General features: G+C 35.6%; 1 protein-coding gene across 1 annotated transcript in view; it reads left to right on the top strand.

The window, feature by feature from the left end:
• The window catches only part of LOC101895728 (prolyl 4-hydroxylase subunit alpha-1), an 80,028-nt gene that overhangs the window by 18,789 nt on the left and 34,789 nt on the right, over window positions 1-26,450 (top strand). Inside the window, exons 2-3 of the mRNA XM_005183761.4 lie at window positions 16,051-16,078; window positions 22,760-23,026. Of these exons, the coding sequence (XP_005183818.1) occupies window positions 22,824-23,026 (203 nt within the window). The 5' untranslated portion in view covers window positions 16,051-16,078; window positions 22,760-22,823. The remainder of the gene's footprint in view (window positions 1-16,050; window positions 16,079-22,759; window positions 23,027-26,450) is intronic.

Genomic DNA, 26,450 nt, shown 5'->3' with positions numbered 1-26,450 from the left:
ATTTAAATATTTAGCGAACAAACAATGATAATAACACATTAGTAACGCTACAGCTAAAAAAAAAAAAAATAATTAATTATAAAAATGACACACAACATCACAAGACAAAACAATAATTTGACACACAAAAACCGAAAAGAGAACCATGGGACAACACGCTAAAGCCGCTTAAATAAATGAGCTACAAGATTTCAAAATGCTTCTTTTCAGGTTTTTCTTCCATTGAACTTTAAATGTCAGCACATGACGAGGAAAACAGAGGTTTGGCAAATGCTTGGCAGTTAGTAATGTTGCAAATTTCAATTTGTAATTTAACCAAATTACTTCTAGTTACGGAATAATTATATTGTTTCACAAACAAGACAAAATTAACCATCATTGGAGGAAGCGATAAAAAGGGAGAACATACATATACAAACATGTAAAGATATAGTTAAGATGCATTTAGGGGTAAGATAAAACAAACTGCAACAAAGTCAAACGCTATAATTTTTACATTTTATTAAATGAAAGCAAAAAATGTCGGAAACAGCATCACATTTAAGAATAAGTTTAGATTTGTTCGAATTGGTTATCTTTGGCACGAATTATGGCCTTCAATTAAAATGTCACACGCTGCCCGAATGCTGTTCTGCGGTATTTTGGCCCATTCCCGGCGAAGCGCCCATTTGGCTCATTTGGCATTTTTTAGTGCCAACCATGCTTTCCAAAATACTGCAGACACAATAGTTCAACGTATTGGTATCCGGAGATATTTGTGGCGCTGGAAATGAAGCGAGGAACCTCATTTTGTTAATATTCTTGGCTGGCGCGTGCTGAGTCCTGTTGGAATGTCCAAGGTCTGCGGCCAAAATGTTTGCGTGCCCAAGGCTTTAATACCCCCTTCAGAATATTTTCGCGATAATATTCGGTGTTATTCTGATGCCACGGTCGACAAATACAAGCGGAGAGCGACAATCGGCTGCCCATACCATCACCATGACCGGCGCTTTAGTTCTGGTAGCCAACCAAAAGTGCACATTTTCAACTCACCTCTTTGGCGAGTAAACACTATCATTTTGTTTGTTTACAAACTGCTGGACAACGAATGTTTTCTCATCAGAGAAAACCAAATTCGGCAGTTCACCACTTTTGGCCAAGCGAAGCAACTCTTTAGCTCTTGTGAGTCTATTTTCTTTCTGTTGCGGTGTAAGTTCTTGCACTTTTGGAATATCAATGGCTCTAACCGGAGCTCATTTTTCAATATTTGCCGATATTGCGAAATGTTCAGCTCATGAGCCATTTTTCGGCCATTACGACGAGGGTTTCGATCAAGTCGCTTCTATACTTTTTGAACCATTTCTGCTGATGTTGCTGTTTTCTTCCATCCACTTCCTTGACGTTGGGCTACGCTACCAGTATCACGGTAACGAGCGATGGTACAAGCCACAAACGATTTATTCACATTTAAATGCTGGAGTGCTCTTAACGATAGCCACTTGTGATTTTCCAGCCAAATATAAAGAAATGACACGCTTGAAATCTATCACGAATAATTTTTTTTTTCTGGAAAATTCTCACCAAAATGCTTTGGTACGCTTGTAAACAATATAATGAGCTGTCACTGGAATAATTTTAACAGCTGTCGGACGAGTGGCTTAGAAATGACAGCAGTCTGAGGTTGGTTGCAGTTTTATCATCTAACCCTGTATTACATATTTTCAAATCCACGTACTTTATCTAAAAACTATGCACTCACAGTATAACATTTATTAATTTCCGGCCTTATTCATACACCCTTTGCCTCTCTCGTGGATCCTAATACCAAAATGCTCAATTATTTTCGAAATTTAGTACTATTTAGTACCTTTTTTGCCAAATCTATCTTGATAGAAAAATTCGACACAATCACATTGACCTCTTTACCAAATTTAGTCCCATTTAGTACTTTTCGTACAAAAATATGCAACCGGTTTTCAAATCCATCACCTTTTTCGAATGCTATGTAGCTCTTATCATACACTCTTTGCCGAATGTAGTAATATGTAGTACTTTTCGTATTGTTTATGTACGTATTTTAAAAACTATCTCCAAATCTCAACCCCACAGTTACCTTACGCCGAATATCAGATTTCCAGTACGATTCGTTTATTCAATATCAAATTTAGTACCATTTAGTACCTATAAATCAACCCTACTTCACAAACAAAACCCTTTCGTATATTTTTTGTTTGAATGTCCAAAGTGGCGCCTCTATCGACAGCAGTCTTTATAGACGGCTTTAATTGAAGTCTATATTTTATTGTATCTTATTCCCTAATACAATCTCATATTAAATACGTTTCTTAATGTACCTCCCCTCCTGATTTTGTTTTTCAAGGTTACAGAAAAATTCTAGTTGACATTTGCATATGTGTATGTTTGCTGGTGTTTTTCTTTTAATTAGTTATTGACGGTATGGCTAATGCTACTTGAAGTTGTGTTGGATAAATGTGGAAAAAAATCGTTAAACCTTTTATCGTCATTTTCGCTTTAATTATACGTGTTGGCTTTTTCCAGGTAACACATCAAATTGTATTAGATTTGAATAAACATTATTTATATTGGATTGGAAGTAATTGAAATAGCAGTTGTATTTGGTTTTACAGCTTTAACTTTTGCTGTTATATAATTGTATTATATTCGAATGTATCTATGAAGTCGAAGAGTTTTTACAGGTTAGGTAAGGTGCCAAGAGTCATTCAGGCCCCCTTCGATATTCACACACAAATACAGTAATGAGTTTTATGTATCTGTACATGTTCAAATATCGTTAAATGTCATCGTGAATCTTTTGTCCTCAAGTATTTGATGTTGCAAGAAGAAACTTTTTGTATGCGCCGAATAAGTTGCTGATTGTGGGAAATGATAGCTTTGTAGATTTTGGGTGTTTGGAGTGATAAAAATCTTGGTTTGCTAAAGAAATTCCAATAAATATAATTCTGAAATTTTAAGTTGGGGTAGAAGGCGATTCTTCTGAAGTACTTGTCTAAATTAAACCAGTAAAGAAAGTCTTAAAGTCGGGCGGGGCCGACTTTATGATACCCTACACCACTTTGCTAATTTAGTAGAGCTCCACGTAACAATTAAAAGTTTTTATGGGAGAATTCAATCATACACGCTATGATTATAATTATAATTTAAAGTTCAAAGGACTAAATATGCCGAAGCATTTGTATCTTTTAAATTCGGACTTGTATTGCCCATTTGGTGCACAATTAATTTGAAATCGGATAAAGATATATATGAGAGCTATATCGAAATCGGAACCGATCTCGATAATATTTGGCGAAGATATTTCTGAGCTGTATTTGATATATTTCCCTGAATATCGTTGTTACGGAGTGCATATTACGGCTGTGGGTAACAAATATGACAAATCGGATAAACAGTATATTTGGGAGCTATAGCTATATCTGAACCGATCTTCACCAAATTTGACATACTAGCTTCCAGACTCAATTCGGTCATAAGTGCCAAATTTCATCCAATTTGGTTAAATATTAGACGTTTGGTGCACAATAAAAGGTAAATCAGACGAAGTTATATATGGGAGCTATATCCAAATCTTATCCGATCCCGATAAAATTTTGCAAATGTATTTCTGAGCTGTATTTGATATATTTCCCCAAATATTGTTGTTGCAGAGTGCATATTACGGCTTCGGAGGACAAAAATAACAAATCAGATGAACAATATATATGGGAGCTATAGCTATATCTGATCCGATTTCGATCAAATTTGGCATACTTATTTTCAGGCCTAATTTGGTTGTATGTGCAAAATTCCATACTATTCGGACTCTGATTACATGTTTGGTGCACAATAAAAGGCAAATCAGACGAAGATATATATGGGAGCTATATCTAAATTTTTCCGATTATCTCCAATTTCAATAGGGTTCGTCCTAGGGCCAAACAAATGTTGTGTGCAAAATTTCATCTCGATAGGGCAATAAATGCGAACTGTACTTTGTTTACAAAAATACATGGACAGACGGACGGACGGACAGACGGAAGGACGGACATGCATGAATCGACTCAGAATGTGATTCTATGCAGATCATCAAAAGGAACTATGGGTCTATCTCGTTTCCTTTTGCCTGTTACAAACTAATGCACAAAGACATAATACCCTGACCACCTTGTGGTCTTCGTATAGCCCCCATATAACGGTACCGCCCGATATTCGGTAGCAACATTTTTTAACGGAATCGTTCCAAATTTGGTATTTGAAATTCGTAATGGATACTACAGCCTAAGACAGAAAATGGGCTATGTAGGTTCACGTCTTCGTATAGCCCCCATATAACGGTACCCCACGATATTCGGTCCACGTCGTTGTATAGGCATTCGTTATTCTTAAGATTTTAACAGAATTTTTAACGGATTTTATTATTATTATTTTTTTTTTGAAAATTGCCGAATTTGTACCAAATGGTGGAGGGTAATAAAAGTTCGTCCCGGCCGAACTTACTGCTTTTTTACTTGTTTTTATTCACAATGATTTCCCTTTTTACAATATTTATTCCTTATTAATAAAGTTAGTAACCACATATTATCGTACCATGCCAAAATGTGTACCCCTTATATAATTGAGGAAAACTAGCATTTAATTGGCCATTGCATTTGTTGTTGTGTGGTGTTCTTCCTTCTTCCCTTTTCATGATAATGACGAATTTATGAAGAAACCCATCCAAGCGACGCAAGTTGTAAAGTACCAAGGCATATGTACATACTAAATTGTATGCCATTCGTTTGGTGTTTAATTAAAACATTTGATATATATTTTTTTAAGAGGCGCAACTAATATTACATAAAAACCTAAAACACATGAGTGCCAATTATTCCAACAATAATGATGTTAACAAAAATTTAATGATATAAATAAAGTTATTTGTGCTATTTCTATGCACTCCTCAAAGGAATGAAGGCTGCATTAAGTTTTTTTTACTTTGTAAGTACTAAACATAAACAATCGAAAATTTAGCTTGGAGTTTTTATAGGGTGAGATAAAAAGTCAAACGCCAAAATTTTTATTTTTTTTTTTTTAATTTTTTTGAATGAAAGCAAAAAATGTCGGAAATAACATTAAATTTTAGAATAAGTTTAGATTTGTTCGAATTGGTAACCTTTGGCAAGAACTATGGCCTTCAAACGGCCAATGAAACCGTCACACGCTGCCCGAATGTTGCTCTGCAGTATTTTGGGCCATTCCCGGCGAAGCGCTTGCTTGAGGTGATCGACACTTTGGTTTTTTTTAATGCCAACCTTGCTTTCCAAAATACTCCAGACACAATAGTCCTTCGGATTGGTATCCGGAGATTTTGGTGGCCATTGTGCGTTGGACATGAAGCGAGGAACCTCATTTTGTAACCATTCTTGGGTGGCGCGTGCTGAGTGCGATGTTGCTGAGTCCTGTTGGAATGTCCAAGGTGTGCAGCCAAAATGTTTGCGTGCCCAAAGCTTTAATACACCCTCCAGATAATTTCGCGATAATATTCTTCATTTATTCTGATCCCACGCTATCTGAGCGACCATCGGCTGTTATGGCGGCCCACACCATCATCATAACCGACGCTTGAGTTGTGGTGGCCAACCGAAGGTGCACATTTTCAGCTGACCCCTTTGGCAAGTAAACACCATCATTTTGTTTATCTACAAACTGCTGGACAACGAATGTTTTCTCATCGTATTCTTCGATTCGGCAGTTCAACACTTTCGGCCAAGCGAAGCAACACTTAAGCTCTTTTGAGTCTATTTTCTTTCTGCTGCGGTGTATGTTCTTGTACTTTTTTGGAATATAAATGACTTTACCCCGAGCTCATTTTTCAATACTTGCCAAATGGAATATTGCGATATGTTCAGCTCACTAGCCATTTTTCGGCTACTGCGACGCGGGTTTCGATCAAATCGCTTCTTTACTTTTCGAGCCATTTCTGCTGATGTTGCTGTTTTGTTCCTTCCACTTTCATGACGTCGGGCTACGCTACCAGTATCACGGTACCGAGCGATGGTACGAGACACAAAAGATTTATTCACATTTAAATGCTGGAGTGCTCTAACGATAGCCACTTGTGGTTTTACAGCCAAATACAAAAAAATCACACTATCACGCTTCAATTCCATCACGAATAACTTTTTTTTCTCGAAAATTCTCTCCAAAATGGTTTTGTACGGTTGTAAACAATATAATGAGCTGCCACTGGAATAATTTTAACAGCTATCGGACGAGGGCCTCGAGGGCAGACTGTTGGTTGCAGTTTCAACTGCCCCTGTATATGAGTTTCTACAGGAGCTTCTGCTATTCTATTTTTCAGGAAGAGCAGCTGCGCCTTCTGTGGGATGAGCTTTGGCTCATATTTGAAAAGAGCTTTTGTTTTTCACCGAAAAGTGATTTTTTGAAACGAACTACAGCTCTTTCTCTCTCTCGAAAGGAGCTCGTGCTCTTCTTTGAGATGATCTACTGCTCTTCTTTTGAGGATTTTCTACTCTTGTCATAGACAAATGAAAATATAGACAACTCACCGTTCTCACAACTCACCGTTCTCACCAATCTCACCGTTTATCTTCGAAAAAAATCGAATCAGCTGATGTCGTCTATATCGATTCAAGGGTTTGAGTGGGAATATTGAAGTCACTCAATTCAAAACGTTAAAAATAACAAAAATTGTAGGATATTTGTCAGTTGGAAATTGTTCCATAATAAAATAAATGTGAATATTACGTGATGACATCAAAAAATTCCGGAATAATCAAGTAAAATTCTTGAAAAACGATAAAATGTGTTTTCGAAGTCGAGTGGGTTGAACGCGTAAATCAGCATATTGACTATGCAAAACATGATGAGAGCCACCTGGATAAAAAGACAAAACTAACTTTTCGTTGTCTCTATCTTCATTTGTCTATGCTCTTGTATGCGAAGAGCTATTCGCAGAGCTTCAGCTCTTCTTGTGCTCTTCTATTCGAAGAGCTTGCGCTGCTCTATTCGAGAAACTTGTGCTCTTCTATTCGACTAGTTTGTGCTCTTCTATTCGAAGAGTTTGCGCTCTTCTATTCGAAGAGCTTGTGCTGCTCTTTTCGAAGAACTTGTGCTCCTCTATTCGAAGAGCTTGTGCTCTTCCATTCGAAGGCTTATGTTTCTATTAGAGAAATTTCTGCTTCTGAGAGCTTCTGCTCTTCCATTCTAAAAACTTCTGCTCTTCTATTCGAAGAATTTCCGCTCTCCTGTTCGAGGGTATTCGCTCTTCTGTACGAAGAACTTGTGCTCTTCTGTACGAGGAGCTTAAGCTCTTCTACTGGAGGAACTTCTGCTTTTCTATTCGAATGGCTTCTGCTTTTCTATTCGTAGAGCTTATGCTGTTTTATTCGAAGGGCACCTGCGCTTTAAGCTTTCTTTTGAGAAGAGCTGTTGCTCTTCAATGGAAAGTTATTCTGTTTTTCTACTGGAAGATTGTATTTCTTTTAAAGTAGTTTTTTCTTGTTAAATACGGCTTGGAAGGTATTTCAGTCGGAAAACTTTTAATATCTTCTAAAAGACTCCCTAGTCTTTCAAGAAATATATGTTTTGGTTTTACTAGAAAACATTATTATATTTTTCAAAAAATATATTCGTTTAATTAAATTGTTTTTCCGATTTTTGTATAATTCCCTGTCTGAAATCAATTGACTAAAGTTTTGTATATCTGACTAAAAAACTAACTTTTTTTAGTTGTTTGTACATGTTTGCTAGATATATAAAATATTGCAGCTCAACTTTCATCAATGATTTTCATTGTGACCACAATGCAAGTTTTCAAGAGCATTTTCCGTACTTGGAGGTTTTTGAAGTGTTAAGCGATTTTTTTTGGTAGCCAGTATTTCCATTCATTCATGTGTAGAATATGTTTTCATTGTTTGTGGAGCTACATTCAGTCAATTGAACTAGAATTTCACTTCGTGAGTTGTGAATACACTTAGTCAGCATAAATATCGTTTTATTTGCTTCTGTTATGGGCTGGCGTTTTTTTTTGTGTGAACAGTTTTCGATTACATATTTTGTGGTGTGAAACAAAAAAAAAAAAAAAAAAAACTCGATCTGATCGTAGCTAACCAACCAACTGCTGCGGTTTACAGATTGTCGTTTTTTGTTTTGACCAGAATAAAGAGTTTGTTAAGTGTTTTGTTTCCGATTATTGACGTTGTTGCTTTTGTAATGTTCATCATTCGTAAAAATAATAATGGCCATAACGCCACCATCATCACCATGGCCACCACAACTTCTCTATTTCGCCTCATGCGGATATATTGTCTACGTAACTTAAACCGTAAATTAAATAAAAATTAAAAATAAAAATCTAACGTTAAACCACAATGGCAGGCAATGCAATGCAATGCGTAATGAAGGTGCCAGCAGTAATGACGTTGACTGGCTGGCTGGTTGGTTGGTAGCTTAGCTTGATTTTATGCTTGCTATTCACAAATTTTAGTTTGGAGTGTTATATGAGCGTTTATTTTAGCAGCACCAAAATTTAAAGTTATTATTATTACATTTGAAGTGTAATTATATTTTCTAACATGCAATGTAACACACTTCGCGGTTTGCAGCACAGTGGCAGACTATGTGGAAACTAACTGCCACCAGCACAACTTGACTACCTTCCCGGTGTATTCTTCCTATTTAGCACTTCTATTCATTCTCTCATTTGGTCTATTGTGTTGCCCCCAATGATGTCGTGTTGCACCATGTTAGCCCCCGTTTGCCACACAACCAATTTAAATTTGCAATTCACTAAAAATCGCTAAAAAGCCAATCATAATGTATTGTTGCAACAGCCAGCTATTATGACCTGTGTGCCACCTCTCATCATCATCACGCCGATCATCAGCAGCATCATCTCAGCGTCTGCGAGTGCGATCATTTAACATTATTTATGCAATAAATTTACTTAGCGCTTTTATGTGCATTTGTTTTGTTTTCTAATTGTTGAGTTGTCACGTCTTCGTACGTTTACACTGGATTACAGTGCATTTTTATTATTGGGAAATTTATGCATATATATTCAAGTAAGATGAAACATTTCGTGTAAGTAAGCTAATGACTGTCTCAAATTACAGACGATTTGAATAGCAAACATGTCTAAAAGTTTCAAATATCTTAAAATTGAGAAGTATCGTCAAATGGGCGGTTTAACCTATGTAGTAAACATTAGATCCCGGGGGAATAGCTAATGCAGAGATGGGAATTCCATTCCAAATTTTAAATTGCATATACAATGCTATATCGACCTTTCCGTAACTCTGTTAAACAAAAAATTGCCACATACTAGGATATAATATCAACAAAAAAACAAAAATGCCAATTTTTGAAATATACATTTAACGATTTGTACGATATTTGCGATTACCGGATATTACCGGTAAGAATGGGCCTAAAAAGGCAAAAATAACATTGGACTAAGGCAAAACCAAAATAGGAATTGCATCCCAAAGCAGGGTACTCAATCGATAAGTGAAAACATTGGTCTGACCTTCGGGTCTTTTTTAAGGATTGCCATGTGTTAATCCTCCGAATAAAAAATATAAAAAGCTTTTTGAAAAGCATTAAAAGTTCTAATGTACAGGGTGAGATAAAAAACTGCAACAAAGTCAAACGCCATAATTTTTACTTTTTTTAATTTTATTGAATTAAAGCAAAAAATGTCGGAAATAGCATCAAATTTTAGAATAAGTTCAGACTTTTTCGAATTAGTCACCTATGGCACGAATTAAACGGCCAATAAAACCATCACACGCTGGCCGAATGTTGCTCTGCGGTATTTTGGCCCATTCCCGGCGAACGCTTGCTTGAGGTGATCGACACTTTGGTATTTTTGAGTGCCAACCTTGCTTTTCAGACACAATAGTCCAACGGATTGGTATCCAGAGATTTTGGTGGTCATTGGGCGCTGGAAATGAAGCGAGGAACCCCATTTTGTAACCATTCTTGCGTGGCGCGTGCTGAGTCCTATTGGAATGTCAAAGGTCTGCGGCAAAATTTTTGCCTGCCCAAGGCTTCAATGCACCCTCGAGAATATTTTTGCCTGCCCAAGGCCATTGGGCGCTGGAAATGAAGCGAGGAACCTCATTTTGTAACCATTCTTGCGTGGCGCGTGCTGAGTCCTATTGGAATGTCAAAGGTCTGCGGCAAAATTTTTGCCTGCCCAAGGCTTCAATGCACCCTCGAGAATATTTTTGCCTGCCCAAGGCCATTGGGCGCTGGAAATGAAGCTAGGAACCTCATTTTGTAACCATTCTTGCGTGGCGCGTGCTGAGTCCTATTGGAATGTCAAAGGTCTGTGGCAAAATTTTTGCCTGCCAAAGGCATCAATACACCCTCCAGAATATTTTCGCTATAATATTCGGCATTTATTCTGATGCCACGGTTGATTAATACGAGCGGAAAGCGACCATCGGCTGTTATGGCGGCCCACACTATTACCATGGCCAGCGCTTTAGTTCTGGTGACCAACCTAAGGTGCACATTTTCAGCTGACCTCTTTGGCATGTAAACACGATCGTTTTGTTTGTTTAAACAATGTTGGACAACGAATGTTTTCTCATCGGAGAAAACCAAATTCGGCAGTTTTGACCACTTTCGGTCAAGCGAAACAACTCTTTAACTCTTTTGAGTCTATTTTCTTTCTGTTGCGGTGTAAGTTCTTGCACTTTTTGGAATTTCAATGGTTTTACCCCGAGCTCAGTTATCAATATTTGGAATATTGCGATATATTCAGCTCACGAGCTTCTTTACTTCTCGAACCAATTCTGCTGATATTCCTGTTTCCTTCCTTAACGACGGGCTACGCTACCAGTATCACGGTAACGAGCGATGATACGAGACACAAAAGATTTATTCATTATTAAAAAGCTGGAGTGCTCTAACGATAGCCACTTGCGGTTTTCCAGCCGAATATAAAGAAATCGCACTATCACGCTTGTATTCCATCACAAATAACTTTTTTTCTGGAAAATTCTCACCAAAATGCTTTTGTATTCTTGTAAACAATATAATGAGCTGTCACTGGATAAATTTTAACAGCTGTCGTGCGAGTGGCTTGGAAATGACAGCAGTCTGAAGTTGTTTGCAGTTTTTTCATTTCACCCGGTATAGATAATTTGATGTATATAAATTGTAGGGTGTACATTTTTTGTAGGGTGTACATTTTTTGGATTGAGGAATGACTTAAAGCGGTAAAACTACTCTACTGACTCTTTTATAAAATAATGATAAATTCATTATTATATGAAGCTCTATACAATACATAAGATACTATATACGTTAGATGCTATTATCGGAGAAAAAATTATTTTTTTTTTGTACACCAGTGTATATATTTTCAATTTTTCAAAAAAGACTGTTTTATTGTAGCGTTGCAACGACTTCATTTACATTTTATGGAAATCGATAATCTTCGGCATCAGATTGCCGTTGTGGTATTACAAATTAAAATCCATCAATTGAAGACACCAACAATTTATCCATCCAGCCATTTGCTGAAATGTGGTATACAAATAATTGCTTGCCGGATACATTTCATTTGCAAGAAAATGACTTTGTCGATGATATGTGTGTGTATATATTTGCACTCCGATTAATTTGATAAATTGATTTGCCTGTTGGGACTTTAATTTATTTATTCAGAGAATGTTGGCTTTTTACAAGGAAATGCATGGGAGTGCAATGCAAATATTAAAGAAAATACTTGTTAATGGGAATTTTTTTAAGAATTAAATTTGTTTATCTTTAATTAAAGTTACTGATAATAGAAGATAAAGTATTTATTTAAAAAATATCAATCAAAAATTGATATTAGACAAATATAAAAAAAAGATTTAGGTCATTCAAAAATAATTGAAAATAAATTTTTATTTAATACTGTGTGGTATTTAAAAATTAGAAAAAAATTATCAATAAAAAAAAATTGTGATAATGCAAAAATAAGGAATAACGGTTCCGTAGTTTGAGCCAGGAATGTAAGAGAAGTAAAAATTGTTCACACATATTCAACGGAAACTAATTTATTGGAAAATGCAAATATTTTACCAAAACTTTTATAAAAATAAAAAAAAAAATTTAATTGCACTTATTATTGGATAATTTGTTCCACTCATTTAACTTAACAATAATTGAATAAATATTGAAGTCCACGAGCGCACATAAACACTGTTTTCATGCATGTCCGAGCAAATGTGTTAATCGGCAATATTTTTAACTGAAGTTAATTACATCAAGATTTCAAATTTTAAATATATAGGTTGAGATGAAAAAAAACTGCAACCAACTTCAGACTGCTGTCTTTTCTGAGACACTAGTCCGACAGCTGTCAAATTTATTCCAGTGACAGCTCATTATATTGTTTACAAGCGTACAAAAGCATTTTGGTGAAAATTTTCCAGAAAAAATTCAGTCTAGCATTTAAATGTGAATAAATCATTTGTGTCTCCTACCATCGCTCGTTACCGTGATACTGGTAGCGTAGCCCGATGTCAGGGGAGTGGACGGAAGAAAACAGCAACATCAGCGGAAATGGTTCGAAAAGTAAAGAAGCGACTTGATCGAAACCCGCGTCGCAGTGGCCGAAAAATGGCTCGTGAGCTGAACATATCGCAATATTCCATTCGGCAAATATTGAAAAATGATCTCGGGGTAAAGCCATTAAAATTCCAAAAAGTGCACGAACTTACACCGCAACAGAAAGAAAATAGACTCAAAAGAGTTGCTTTGCTTGGCCGAAAGTGGTGAACTGCCGAATTTGGTTTTCTCCGATGAGAAAACATTCGTTGTCCAGCAGTTTGTAAACAAACAAAATGATCGTGTTTACTTGTCAAAGAGGTCAGCTGGAAATGTGCACCTTCAGTTGGCCACCAGAAGTCAAGGTCCGGGCATGGTGATGGTGTGGGCCGCCATAACAACCGATGGCCGCTCTCCGCTCGTATTAATCGACCGTGGTAACAGAATAAATGCCGAATATTAACGCGAAAATATTCTGGAAGGTGTATTAAAGCGATTTTGCCGCAGACCTTGGACATTCCGACAGGATTCAGCACCATCGCACTCAGCATGCGCCACCCAAGAATGGTTACAAAATGAGGTTCTTTGCTTCATTTCCAGCGCACAATGGACACAAAAATCTCCGGATACCAATCCATTGGACTATTGTGTCTGGAGTATTTTTGAAAGCTAGGTTGGTACTAAAAAATAGCAAAGTGTCGATCACCTCAAGCAAGCGTTTGCCGGGAATGGGCCAAAATACCGCGGAGCAACATTCGGGCAGCGTGTGACGGTTTCATTGGCCGTTTGAGGGTCATGATTCGTGCCACAGCTTGCCAATTAGAACAAACCTAAACTTTTTCAAAATTTGATGTTATTTCCGACATTTTTTGCTTTCATTCAAAAAATAACAAAAAAAAAAAAAATGTAAAAATTAAGGCGTTTGCGTTTGTTGCAGTTTTTTTTATCTCACCCTGTATTTGATAAATTACCCCGAAAATCATTGCTGCGGAGTACATATTACGGCTGTGAAAAAGAAAAATAACAAATCGGATGAAACTTATATATGTGAGCTATAGCTGAACCGATTTAATTCAGATTTGCCATACTTGTTGCTAAGCTCAATTTGGTCGTATGTGCCGAATTCCATCGTACTTGGACTAATATTACACATATGGTGCAAAATAAAAGGCAAATCGGCCGAAGATATATATGGGAGCTATTATTAAATTTTGACCGATTATCTCCACTTCCAATAGAGTTCGTCCTTCGGCCCAACACATATTTAATACAAAATTTCATTTCGATCGGGCAATAAATGCGACCTATACTTTCTTTACAAGAATACATGGACAGATGGGCGGGTGGACATGAATAAATCGACTCAGAATGTGATTCTATGTAGATCATCAAAAAGGAACTATGAGTCTTTGTCGCTTCCTTTTCTATGTTACAAACAAAGGCAGAAAGACATATTACCCTGATGTAGGGTGATGTAGGGTATACATATATTTGAAAGCACCATAAAAATTATATTGATGCAGTTTGAATCGTTTTTTTGTATTACCTCATTTTTTGTTAGGCCACACTCCATGAAAGTGAAATTTGAATTTCTCCAAAACTTGTTATTTAAACCAGAACGTAAAGGAAATATAAGAACCATAAATTAGTATCTTTAGCAAGCTAAAACGGGCTAAGCAACAAATATACATGCGAACGTACTTTTAACCTTGAATGTTTAAAAACTTTTATATTTGTGTATAAGAGAGATGGCAGACGAACGTGTCTTGTTAATTTTCACATGGTAATATACATTAATTTTTGGCAATTATAGTTAATTATTAACAAGTAAGCAAAGGCTACAGTCGAGCGGGGCCGACCGTTGAATACCCTACAACACTATAATAAACGATACAGTTTATATAGGCGAGATACTCGAAAGAATTCCACAAGATATTGTGACAAATAATAAAAGAAACCCATCAGGTTTCATTCTCTAATTTTCGAATAATAGCAACTTAAACTAATTTGCTTATTTCCAATTGGTAGATGTTGCACTTAAATGGTCTTCCTAGATCTGGAACCAATATTTCCCAAAGACTTATAATCTCTCAGAAGTGGCAAAAGATTAACATTTATTATTGGCTTTTGACTGAAACGCATCTATATGAGATACAGACATTTGACTATATTCTTCAACGAAATCAGCGTTAACGAAATAGTTAGAAGTGCGTCTTTCCTGTATTTGTACATTCTCCAAAAAGTCACTGGAATGAACATTTTCGTATTTTGTCTACAAAAGTTGGCAAACTCCTTCACACATTCAATATTTTTGGATGGCCATCCAAAACTGCTTGGCTTTTGCAATGTTCGGTAACCCCCATTCAAATGTGCGTGAGGACCAGGCGATAATTACGACCTGCTGACAATTTTGCAGTTTTTGGTCCATTTCAACCCCTAAATATATGGAGATCATCTCCAAAAAGAGTAGGCTTCTATTCTGACCCTCAACTTATCCCCATGCAAAATTTCGTTAGGATCGGGCTATAAATGCGATCTGTATATGATATCTTGATATCCTAACTACTTAGTTTTGTTAGCTGTAGAAATATTACCAAATGTTTAACTCGAAATGAAAATATGCCAAAAATATGACAAAATTGAAAAAATATGACAAAATATTTTCATCTTTAGAGAGATATTTTTATGCGATTTTTTAGACGTTTTTTCTTTCCTGCCAAGAGACCATTCTGAATTAATGAGAACTGTCGAAATCAGTTCAGCCGTTCTCGACAGCCGTTCAAACATATCTTCTTTGATAGGCATATATATCGCACATATTTTGCTATATATCCGATTTGTATGATGTTAACATCAATGTAAAGGTCAGAAGTAACCTTGTCATGGCCTTGTGACTTAGCCAGTATTTAAAATATTCGCGGTTTAATGAAAAAATTTGAATTTTTTCAACACAAAAGATATAGTCTATTTTACCCGCTAAATATTATCCGATGACCACCCAAATTGGTAGGCTTCTTCCCCGCCCTAAACTCTAGCTACATGCGAAATTCCGCGTTGATTGGTCTATAATTGCGACCTGTAGAGCAACTGCAAAATCAGGAATTTTTTCAGTTTTTGGTCCATTTCAACCCCTAAATATTATGCGATCATCTCCAAAAGAAATAGGGTTCTATTCTGACCCTAGCCCCACCTCCATTCTAAATTTCGTGAAGATCGGACCATATTTGCGACCTGTAGAGTGATTACAAATTAACATGGACAGACGGACAGACGGACAGACGGACGGACGGACATACATAGCTAGATCGACTCAGCTCGGCGAGATAGGAAGATCCATATATACTTTCCTATGTGGGAAACCAATATTTCGTGGTGTTACATAATTTTTGGCCCAATCAAACTTATAATACCCCCAACACATAGTGTTGTGTAAAATTATTTAAATATTTTTTGAAGTTCTTTCCTTACAATTTCTAATGAATATTTTTTTTTCATTTACAGATTTTGATTCAATACTGAATAGAAACTGGTATGTATTAATTTTGTTAAAATTATTTTAAATTATTCCTATAGTTTATCTAATTCTATTCTATTTGTTCACGTTTAAAAATGTGACGTTTTCGATGATATTTACACTTATGAATTATTCAATAACATTAGGGAAATTGAAACAAGTCAGAAGCATCGTAAAAAAATTAAACTCGCCAAACTATATCAATCGAAGGTTGTTGTTGCCATCACTTTTTATTGCCTCTGCTTTAAACGAAAAAATTCAATTATATAAACATACATAAAAAAGTATATGTTTATGCATAATAAATGTATATATACTTACTTTGTTATCATAATTCAAAAGCTAACAGCCAATATATGTGATTATGACGTCTATGCCAGCTTAATTCGATTATAAATTGTTTTTCCATTAATTATAATTTTAAAAAATCACTAATTCAATTATTATATTAAATGACAGGAAAAAAGTTATTATTGTGAGATTTTTTTTTTTTTTTTTAATTTTGAGATCATAATGTCACCATTGTGTTATTTAGAAGAACTTTAGCTCCTTTAGAAAAGTAGACGATTTCTTAAAATCAGAAATCAGAAATCGTCATATCCAAAAGTCCAATAGGCCTTATTGTACACATGATTGGAATATATTTTTGAATGAAATGAAGGAAGGCTTTAAGACCAGAATATACGTAGAAGAACAAAAAATTGATTTATTGGAAAGAAAACAAGAAGTTCCCCCCATAGAAGACCAGAAGGTCTTCCCATAAAGGACCAGATGATCTTTCAATAGAAAATCAGAAAGTATTCCAAAAGAAGACCAGAAGTTATTCCAAGAGAAGACCCGAAGGTCTTCCCATAGAAGAAAAGTTCCTATAGAAGACCAAAAGGCCTTTATATAGAAAACGAAAGAGTCTTCTTCGAATAGAAGACGATAGAATTTTTTCGAATAGAAGACGATAGAGTCTTTTCTGAATAGAAGAGGAGAGAGTCTTCTTCATATAGAAGACCCGAAGGTTTTCTTCGTATAGAAGACCCCAAGGTCTTCTTCGCATCGAAAACCAGAAGGTCTTCGTATAGAAGACCAGAAACTTTTCGTATAGAAGAGCATCAGGTCTTCGTATGGAAAACCAGTAGGTCTTCTTATAGAATACCAGTAGGTCTTCGTATAGCTGAAGATGATGAAGGCTTCATATAGAAGAAGGCCAGAAGGTTTTCGTATAGAAGAGCACAAGAAGGTCTTCTTCGTATAGAAGAGGACCAGAAGGTCTTCTTCGTATAGAAGAGGACCAGAAGGTCTTCTTCGTATAGAAGAGGACCAGAAGGTCTTCTTCGTATAGAAGAGGACCAGAAGGTCTTCTTCGTATAGAAGAGGACCAGAAGGTCTTCTCCGTATAGAAGAGGACCAGAAGGTCTTCTTCGTATAGAAGAGGACTAGAAGGTCTTCTTCGTATAGAAGAGGACCAGAAGGTCTTCTTCGTATAGAAGAGGACCAGAAGGTCTTTTTCGTATAGAAGAGGACAAGAAGGTCTTCTTCGTAAAGAAGAGGACAAGAAGGTCTTCTTCGTATAGAAGAGGACCAGAAGGTCTTCTTCGTATAGAAGAGGACCAGAAGGTCTTCTTCGTATAGAAGAGGACCAGAAGGTCTTCTTCGTATAGAAGAGAACCAGAAGGTCTTCTTCGAATAGAAGAGGACCAGAAGGTCTTCTTCGTATAGAAGAGGACCAGAAGGTCTTCTTCGTATAGAAGAGGACCAGAAGGTCTTCTTCGTATAGAAGAGGACCAGAAGGTCTTCTTCGTATAGAAGAGGACCAGAAGGTATTCTTCGTATAGAAGAGGACCAGAAGGTCTTCTTCGTATAGAAGAGGACCAGAAGGTCTTCTTCGTATAGAAGAGGACCAGAAGGTCTTCTTCGTATAGAAGAGGACCAGAAGGTCTTCTTCGTATAGAAGAGGACCAGAAGGTCTTCTTCGTATAGAAGAGGACCAGAAGGTCTTCTTCGTATAGAAGAGGACCAGAAGGTCTTCTTCGTATAGAAGAGGAACAGAAGGTCTTCTTCGTATAGAAGAGGAACAGAATGTCTTCTTCGTATAGAAGACAAGAAGAAGGTCTTCTTCGTATAGAAGACCAGAAGAAGGTCTTCTTCATATAGAAGACCAGAAGAAGGTCTTCTTCGTATAGAAGACCAGAAGAAGGTCTTCTTCGTATAGAAGACCAGAAGAAGGTGTTCCTTCGTATTGAAGAAAACCAGAAGAAGGTCTTCCTTCGTATTGAAGAAGACCAGAAGAAGGTCTTCCTTCGTATTGAAGAAGACCAGAAGAAGGTCTTCCTTCGTATTGAAGAAGACCAGAAGAAGGTCTTCCTTCGTATTGAAGAAGACCAGAAGAAGGTCTTCCTTCGTATTGAAGAAGACCAGAAGAAGGTTTTCCTTCGTATCGAAGAAGACCAGAAGAAGGTTTTCCTTCGTATTGAAGAAGACCAGAAGAAGGTCTTCCTTCGTATTGAAGAAGACCAGAAGAAGGTCTTCCTTCGTATTGTAGAAGACCAGAAGAAGGTCTTCCTTCGTATTGAAGAAGACCAGAAGAAGGTCTTCCTTCGTATTGAAGAAGACCAGAAGGTCTTCCTTCGTATAGAAGAAGACAAGAAGGTCTTCCTTCGTATAGAAGAAGACCAGACCAAGGCCGGAAGAAGACCAGAAAGCCTTTGTATATAGAAGACCAGAATATCTGTATATATGGAAGACCAGAAGGTCTTTGTATATAGAAGACCAAAAGGTCTTCGTATATTAGAGACCACAAGGTCTTCTTATATTCATTCTTTCCCTGAGATGGCCAGAGTTTTATTTTCAAGGAAGACCAGATCTTATAGATGACAAGATTTTTTTTCAATTAATAACACAAAGTTACATGTTTTACAGTAGATTAGAAATTAACATTTGATGGTTTAAAAGTTTTCTTAAGAAAATCAGAAGATATTCGACCCAAAATATTCTTTATAGAATATCCAGGTTTGTTGCCTGTTATGCCGAAAAGAATTTTAACTGATTTCGTTTCCTAAAGGAAATTATTTCCCATAGATTAACATTATGTACATGCCTCTTTGGAATTTAACAAAACATTGTTTTTGCATGCAGCTCACCCTTTACAATGACATAGATGCATGTCTGTTTCTATTATAAATAATTAATAATAGTTTTTTGTTTAATTTGTCACTATTTCTTCGCCGTGACCACTTCGCTATTTGATTAATTCATTCAGTCTTTCGTCATTCGGCAAAAACCACACTTTTCCAATTAATCAAATTTGTATTGCAAATTATCATTGAAAGAATGATCATTAATTTGCTACTCAAATAACGGACGCATTGTTTATTAATTATAACGGTAATTAAAAATACATTTACATGCAAAGTGGCATATACATCACATATGCATACATAACAGTACTCATATGTATTAAATTAATTTATTATTTATTATAAGCAAAACATAAACAATTGGAAAAAAGAAGTGTGGAACAGTATTTCAAAAAATATATATTCATTTAAATTAAATGTTTATTTAAATTTTCTAAAGACCATTTGACAGATAACCTTTTCAGAGCTTTGAAATATTTCAACAAATTCATATTTAAATTTAAATCTGGTTCAAAGCACTGTTCTGCCCCGCTTTTAACCTTTAATACGGTCATTCATATGCAAATCTTGAATAAGGTGCGCGTCCAGATGATTCTGTTTTTTGTTGTTTTGTAGGACAAGTTAACAGAACTTCTGCCAAACAAAAACCCAGCTTTTTCACATTGAAATGTGTAATTTATGCAAAAAAAGAAAAAAATTTAATCCGCTGAAATAAAAAAAGTCAAACCGAAATCATGCTTACTCACGTGTTGCACAATGCCCTTTTTTATTTCTTTTTTTTTTTTGAAATGTTAATTTGTGTCTGTTTGTGCGAATATCTATTGTTTCGCTGCTAATTTTATTGCAAAATAATTGCTCTTTTTCGATTTGGTTTCAAATTTGCCGTGGGTTTTAAAACAAAATTGCCAAAAGCTTTAGTGGTAGCGCTTTTTTTTCGCTCTTATAGCTGTTGGTTGTTTTGTTTTCTTCCATTCCAGCATCATCGGTGCGGTTGCATAAATTTGCGATGCCTTGACAAAAGAATTGTAACTGTCATTTCTATTGTGCGGATTTAAACGCTGGTGTTTGGAGTTCACTGAACTTTTGATTAGAAAAAAAAAAAAACACACAGATCTTTATTTCTATGTAGCTATTGGAGCGTGTGTCTAGCTTTAGATTTCAAAGAATGATTAGCGTTTGTATTTGATGAATAGAATGTTCTAAATTTTATTGAGCTATTGGTTGAAACAATGCTATTATCTAGCTTTTAGCATGCCTTTCTAATCAAGGTGCGTCTCTTTACAAATTAAATGTGATTGTAATTCGTTTGGAATCTCATAAAATATGAGGATGAAACTCCGAAGTGATTCAAAAAACAAGTTAAAAAAATCAGTCGGTTTTGCCGACATATGTATGCCCTCAGCCAATGTTCGATTATTTACATATATTTTAACTTCTGTTTTGATTATTCAAATTGCTGACCCTCTATGGAGTACGTTCCGAAATTAATATAATCCAAACCAATATAATTCCGAAGGAAGTCAATATAGTCCATTTCATATCGGACCTAAATAAATGTGATATAAACATTGCGACGTGCCACGTTTGGATAATATTGGTTACTTCCTTCACTTTAGGTGAGATCAAATATTCCATTTTCATGCTACGTCTAATACAGATAAAAATATTGATATGGGCAAAATTACAAGAAAATCGAAAATTCATATCCAATTTTATGCGAAAACATAAATTCCATATTCATTTCAGGTCTCTGGTTGAGGGAAATATTTAGACACAGAAAGTTGTAAAGAATCGCTGAGTTGTTTCGCAAGTTATGACATATAAATATATTTAAAATTTTAACCCTTTGTGGGTGGGGTAGCCGAAGCGATTCGCAGATATGCAGGGTGAGATAAAAAACTTCGACAAAGTCAAACGCCATTATTTTTAGATTTTTTTTTTTAATTTTATTGAATTAAAGCAAAAGTGTCGGAAATAGCTTCAAGTTTTAGAATAAGTTTAGATTTGTTGGAATTGGTCACCTTTGGCACGAATTATGGCCTTCAAACGGCCAATGAAACCGTCATACGCTGCCCGAATGTTTCTCTGCGGTATTTTGGCCCATTTCCGGCGAAGCGATTGCTTGAGGTGATCGACACTTTGTTATTTTTCAGTGCCAACCTAGCTTTCCAAAATATTCCAGACACAATAGTCCAACGAATTGTTATCCGGAGATTTTGGTGGCCATTGTGCGCAGGAAATGAAGCGAGGAATCTCATTTTGTAACCATTCTTGGGTGACGCGTGCTGAGTCCTGTTAGAATGTCCAAGGTCTGCAGTCAAAATGTTTGCGTGCCCAAGGCTTTAATACATCCTCCAGAATATTTTTGCGATAATATTCGGCATTTATTCTGATGCCACGGTCCATTAATACGAGCCGAGAGCGACCATGGGTTATAAGGGCGACCCACACCACCACCAAGGCCGGCGCTTGAGTTCTGGTGGCCAACCGAAGGTGCACATTTTCAGCTGACCTCTTTGTCAAGTAAACACGATCATTTTGTTTGTTTACCAACTGCTGGACAACGAATGTTTTCTCATCGGAGGCAACCAAATTCGGCAGTTCACCACTTTCGGCCAAGCAAAGAAACTCTTTAGCTATTTTAAGTCTATTTTCTTTCTGTTGCACTTTTTGGAATTTCAATGGCTCATATCTCATTTTTCAATATTTGCGGAATAAATTGTTGGGATATGTTTGGCTCACGAGCCATTTTTCGGACACTGCGACGCGGGTTTCGATCAAACCGCTTCTTTACTTTTCGAACCATTTCTGCTGATGTTGCTGTTTTCTTCCGTCCACTTCCTTGACGCTAGCAGTATCACGATAACGAGCGATGGTACGAGACACAAAAGATTTATTCACATTGAAATGCCGGAGTGCTCCAACGATAGCCACTTGTGGTTTTCCAGCCAAATATAAAGAAATCGCACTATCACGCTTGAATTTCATTACGAATAACTTTATTTCTGGAAAATTCTCACCAAAATGCTTTTGTACGCTTGTAAACTATATAGTGAGCTGTTACTGGAATAATTTTAACAGTTGTCGGACGAGAGGCTTAGAAATGACAGCAGTCTGAAATTGATTGCAGTTGTTTCATCGCACCCTGTATATACTACTTTTTCAGTAAAATTTGATGCTTTTTTCTCTTTCTATGAAAAATATGAAGGTTTTTTTTTTAATTTTGTATAATTATCATGGAGGTCGAACTCCTAACTCGATTTAAGCTTCTCAATATTATCACTAAAAAATTATTAATATTGCTACAAATTGGCTAAAAGTTAGCATAACAAGCGGGCAAACATTTATAAAGCGAGTCCAAATATTCTAATACAGATTTCGTCCAAATTCTCATAGGACCCAAAACGGTTATTTCTATGGGTCTCAGTGTGATCGCATTAGATGACTCTGTAACCATAAATATTAGAGTATATTAAACAAATATTTTTTGAGTGAAACTTGAAATTTCTTTATAAAGCTTTCAGCTAAAAATGACCTAATAACAATTTATTTTTTTTTTTATTTTCAGATAATTACTCTTTGAATCTCATTACAATTTCTTTATATAAAATCATCAGCACAATACACCGAAAATGCGGCAACAACGAAAGCACACTTCCCTGCTGCAACTGCTAATGGGGTTATATTTTGTGATATGTTCCATGCGACACTGTAACGGCGAGGTCTACACGGCCCTGGCTGATATGGAGGAGCTACTAGAGACTGAAACTGTATTAATAAGTAATTTAGAAGGTTTTATTAAGGTCGAACAAGAGAAGCTGGATTATTTGAAAACGTAAGTACATTTTTCTTAAGCACTATATTTAAGTATAGATTATTGATTAAAAAAAAAAATTATAAATTCCTGGAAAAATAACTTAAGGCCAACCATACTTAAGAGTATGAAGGTACATTCATGTTTATGTAATTATGTCCATATCCATTTCAGTTCATGAATGTATGTTTGGTGCGTTGTAATTACATGAAATATCCAATTTCAAATGAATGCAATTAAACTGCTCATTATTGACCTTTCGGACTGGTGTGCGCGCCACCATTCCAAAAAAACATTTCATTTCATTGACATTCGCCAAATTTGTAATTAGAAAATGTGTTTCTATTTCTTTTGTTGGGGACGATAACACCCTTTTTCCCCATTTTCATTATGACAGCTGTGTTCAAACCACAACAGAAACACACATCGATTCTAAAGGACAAAAGGTGTTCAAATAGAAACGATAGGAAAAATAACAACAGCAACAGTACCAGCCGTTGTAGCACGTGTTCCGAAAAAAATGCACGTGGAACTCAATAATCTAAAGATCGAAAGGTAAATGTGTGTGTGTGTATGTCAGTCAGGATGCCCGTCTACCTAATGATATTGAAGTTTGTTGGTGATAATTATCAGTTGTATTGTATGTAATATCTGTTTATAATTATCAAAGGAAAACCATATGGCATGTGTTCGGGAAGAGGGAACCTGTTGGAATGGAAATAATGTTAAGGATCGAAAAACAATTCTTTAAAGAACAAGTATCTATATTTAATTTATATTTTTCCAAGGATCAACAGATCAATATTGGTGGAGTTTTTAAGAAAATTTTTTCAAGGAACAACAGATCAATATTCCTTGGTTTTTTTAGAACATTTATGTAGGATCCTTGACCAATAAACGTCGATTGTTTAAAAATATATTTTCGGGGATCATCAGACAAATAATCAGGATTTTTTTAGAATATTTTTTAAGGACCAAAAGACCATTATTCGTGGGCTTCATAGGGAAATTTTTCAAAGACTAAAATACAAGGAATCGTGAGGTTTGTAAGAATATCTTTTCAAGGACCAACAGATCAATATTCCTTGGTTTTTTTAGGAACATTTTTTCAATAATCCTGGCGTTTAAAAAAAATAAGGACCAAAAGACCAATAATCGTGTGGTTTTCAAGGATCAAAAGGTTAATAATTGTGCATCTTCCGAGGATCAGAATTTCATATGTTGATTTTTTAGAATATTTTTTATGGACTAAAATGCCGATAATCTTTAATTTTTATGGTTTTTATTTCACGAATAAAACGCCATTAATCAGGGATTTTTGAAGAAAATTCTTTTAAGGAAAATATATTCAACGTTTTTTAAAGGATTAAAAGTTCAGCAATCGTCCAAAAGAATAAAATGCGTCCAAGAAAAATAAAACATTTTTAAAAATCTCTTTTTTTTTTAAAAAAAAATAATATCTTTGATTTTTTAAGGATATTTTCTCAGGGACCAATTAACAAATACTTCTCGATATTTTAAGAATATTGTTTCAAGGATCAAATGGCCAATGATCTCAGAATTTAAAGAATATTATAAGGACCAATAATCGTTTTTTTTTTTTGGAATTTTTCAGAAATCAATGGACCAATAATTTTTGATCAGAGATTACAGAGATCAACAGTCGTGGATATTTTAAGATTTTTCTTGAAATATCATTAAACACTGTACTACACCCAAAAATTTTAATAAGTTTCGCCAATTTGTACAATTTTGTAAATACTCTAGTTAAGATTGCACGGAATTCATGTATTCTATATATATAGCACTTTGCTTATCCCATAGTGTTCGTCATAAAATTTTACTGTGGGTCTTAGAATACCCCAAAACTCCTAAACTTAGCTAAATTTCAAAAAATTTAGAATTAAAGTCTCACTCCAAAATATTTTCATTTTGAATTTGGATTTAATTTTGAATCACTCGCCCAAAAAATGCAGGCTGCACGATTTATGGTAGTTTATATATGAAATATTTCAGATATCCAGATTTTTAGTTTAGACAACAATTACGTCATAGGGATAAGCCGTGTATTCAGGCATTGTATATGCATGTGAGTTGTAGGAACCTATTTCAGTAAAAAAAACAAGTAAAAATACAGCTAAGTTCGGCCAGGCCGAACTTTTAATACCATTCCACCACTTGGAAGAAACTTGAAAATTTTCAAAAAAATACGAAAACTACCACTTAATTGAAAACCGTTATATGGAAACTATGCGAAGACGTGGATCTGCTTACGATTTTTTTGTGATAGGCTGCAGTATCCATTACGAACTTTAAATACGAAATTTGATACAATTCCTGTGAATAATGTCGCAAAAATCATGAAAATACCGAGTATCGGGAGGTACCGTCATGTAGGTGCTACACGAAGACATGAATCTGCATACGAAATGTTTGTCATAGGTTGTAGTACCCATTAAGATTTTTCAATACGAAATTTGAAACGATTCCGGCGAATAAAATACCGAATATCGGGAGTTACCGTTATATGGGGCCCATACGAAGACGTGGATCTGCATACAAACATTTTTGTCATAGGCCATTACGAACTTTAAATATGAAAAAATTCCGGAAAATAATGTCGCTAAAATCATGAAAATACCGAATATCGGGCTATATGGGTGCTATACGAATACGTGGGCCGATATAGTCCATTTACGAACTTAACCTGCCTACTGGTAAACTAAGCATGTGTGCAAAATTTCAGCCTTCTATCTCAATTCGTCCGAAAGCGTGATTACAAGAGACAGGCGGACAGACAGACAGGCGAACGGACACCGCTATATCTTCTTAGAATTTTACGCTGATCCAGAATATTTCGAGGAGTTACAAACGGACTGATAAATTTAATATACCCTCCATAGAATGTGGAGGGTATAATAAGGAATTTATATAGGCCCTAATATACTTGATTTTATTGAAGACCTTGAAAATATCGCAATTAGGGAAATTCTATCAATGGGAAAATATACGGAACTATGTCATTTATGCATTTTATCTATAGACTATTCTCCCATCATCTAAATATCCTTTAGGTATTTCATTGAGCTTCTTATATATTTCTAAAAATTTCCAAAATGTTTTTTGTTTTACTCCGACACTAGGGAGTCTCATAAACCCACAAAAGCATTCCACACTAATACGATTTTGGTTTAAATGTCAACCAATAAAATATTAATAATCATGGCAAGGATATATCAAAAAGGATCAAAATAAAATGGAGGGGCATTGTACTGCTGTTGTTGTCTACACTAATCCAGCACATGTCAAATGTGGGCTAAAATTATGTCTTGTCATTCTGCTGTTTTCAGCTTTAGGCATGCAAGGCAGACAGACGGTTGGTCGGCTTAAAAATAAACCGACATTCATTCCTATTCCAAAATGTAATACTCCTCGCCAGTAAGCA

The sequence above is a fragment of the Musca domestica genome, unplaced genomic scaffold (genome assembly GCF_030504385.1).
Source record: "Musca domestica strain aabys unplaced genomic scaffold, Musca_domestica.polishedcontigs.V.1.1 1, whole genome shotgun sequence".
Lineage (NCBI taxonomy): Eukaryota > Metazoa > Arthropoda > Insecta > Diptera > Muscidae > Musca > Musca domestica.
Note: the sequence above shows the minus strand (reverse complement) of the source record. Positions and strands in the feature narration are given on the sequence as shown.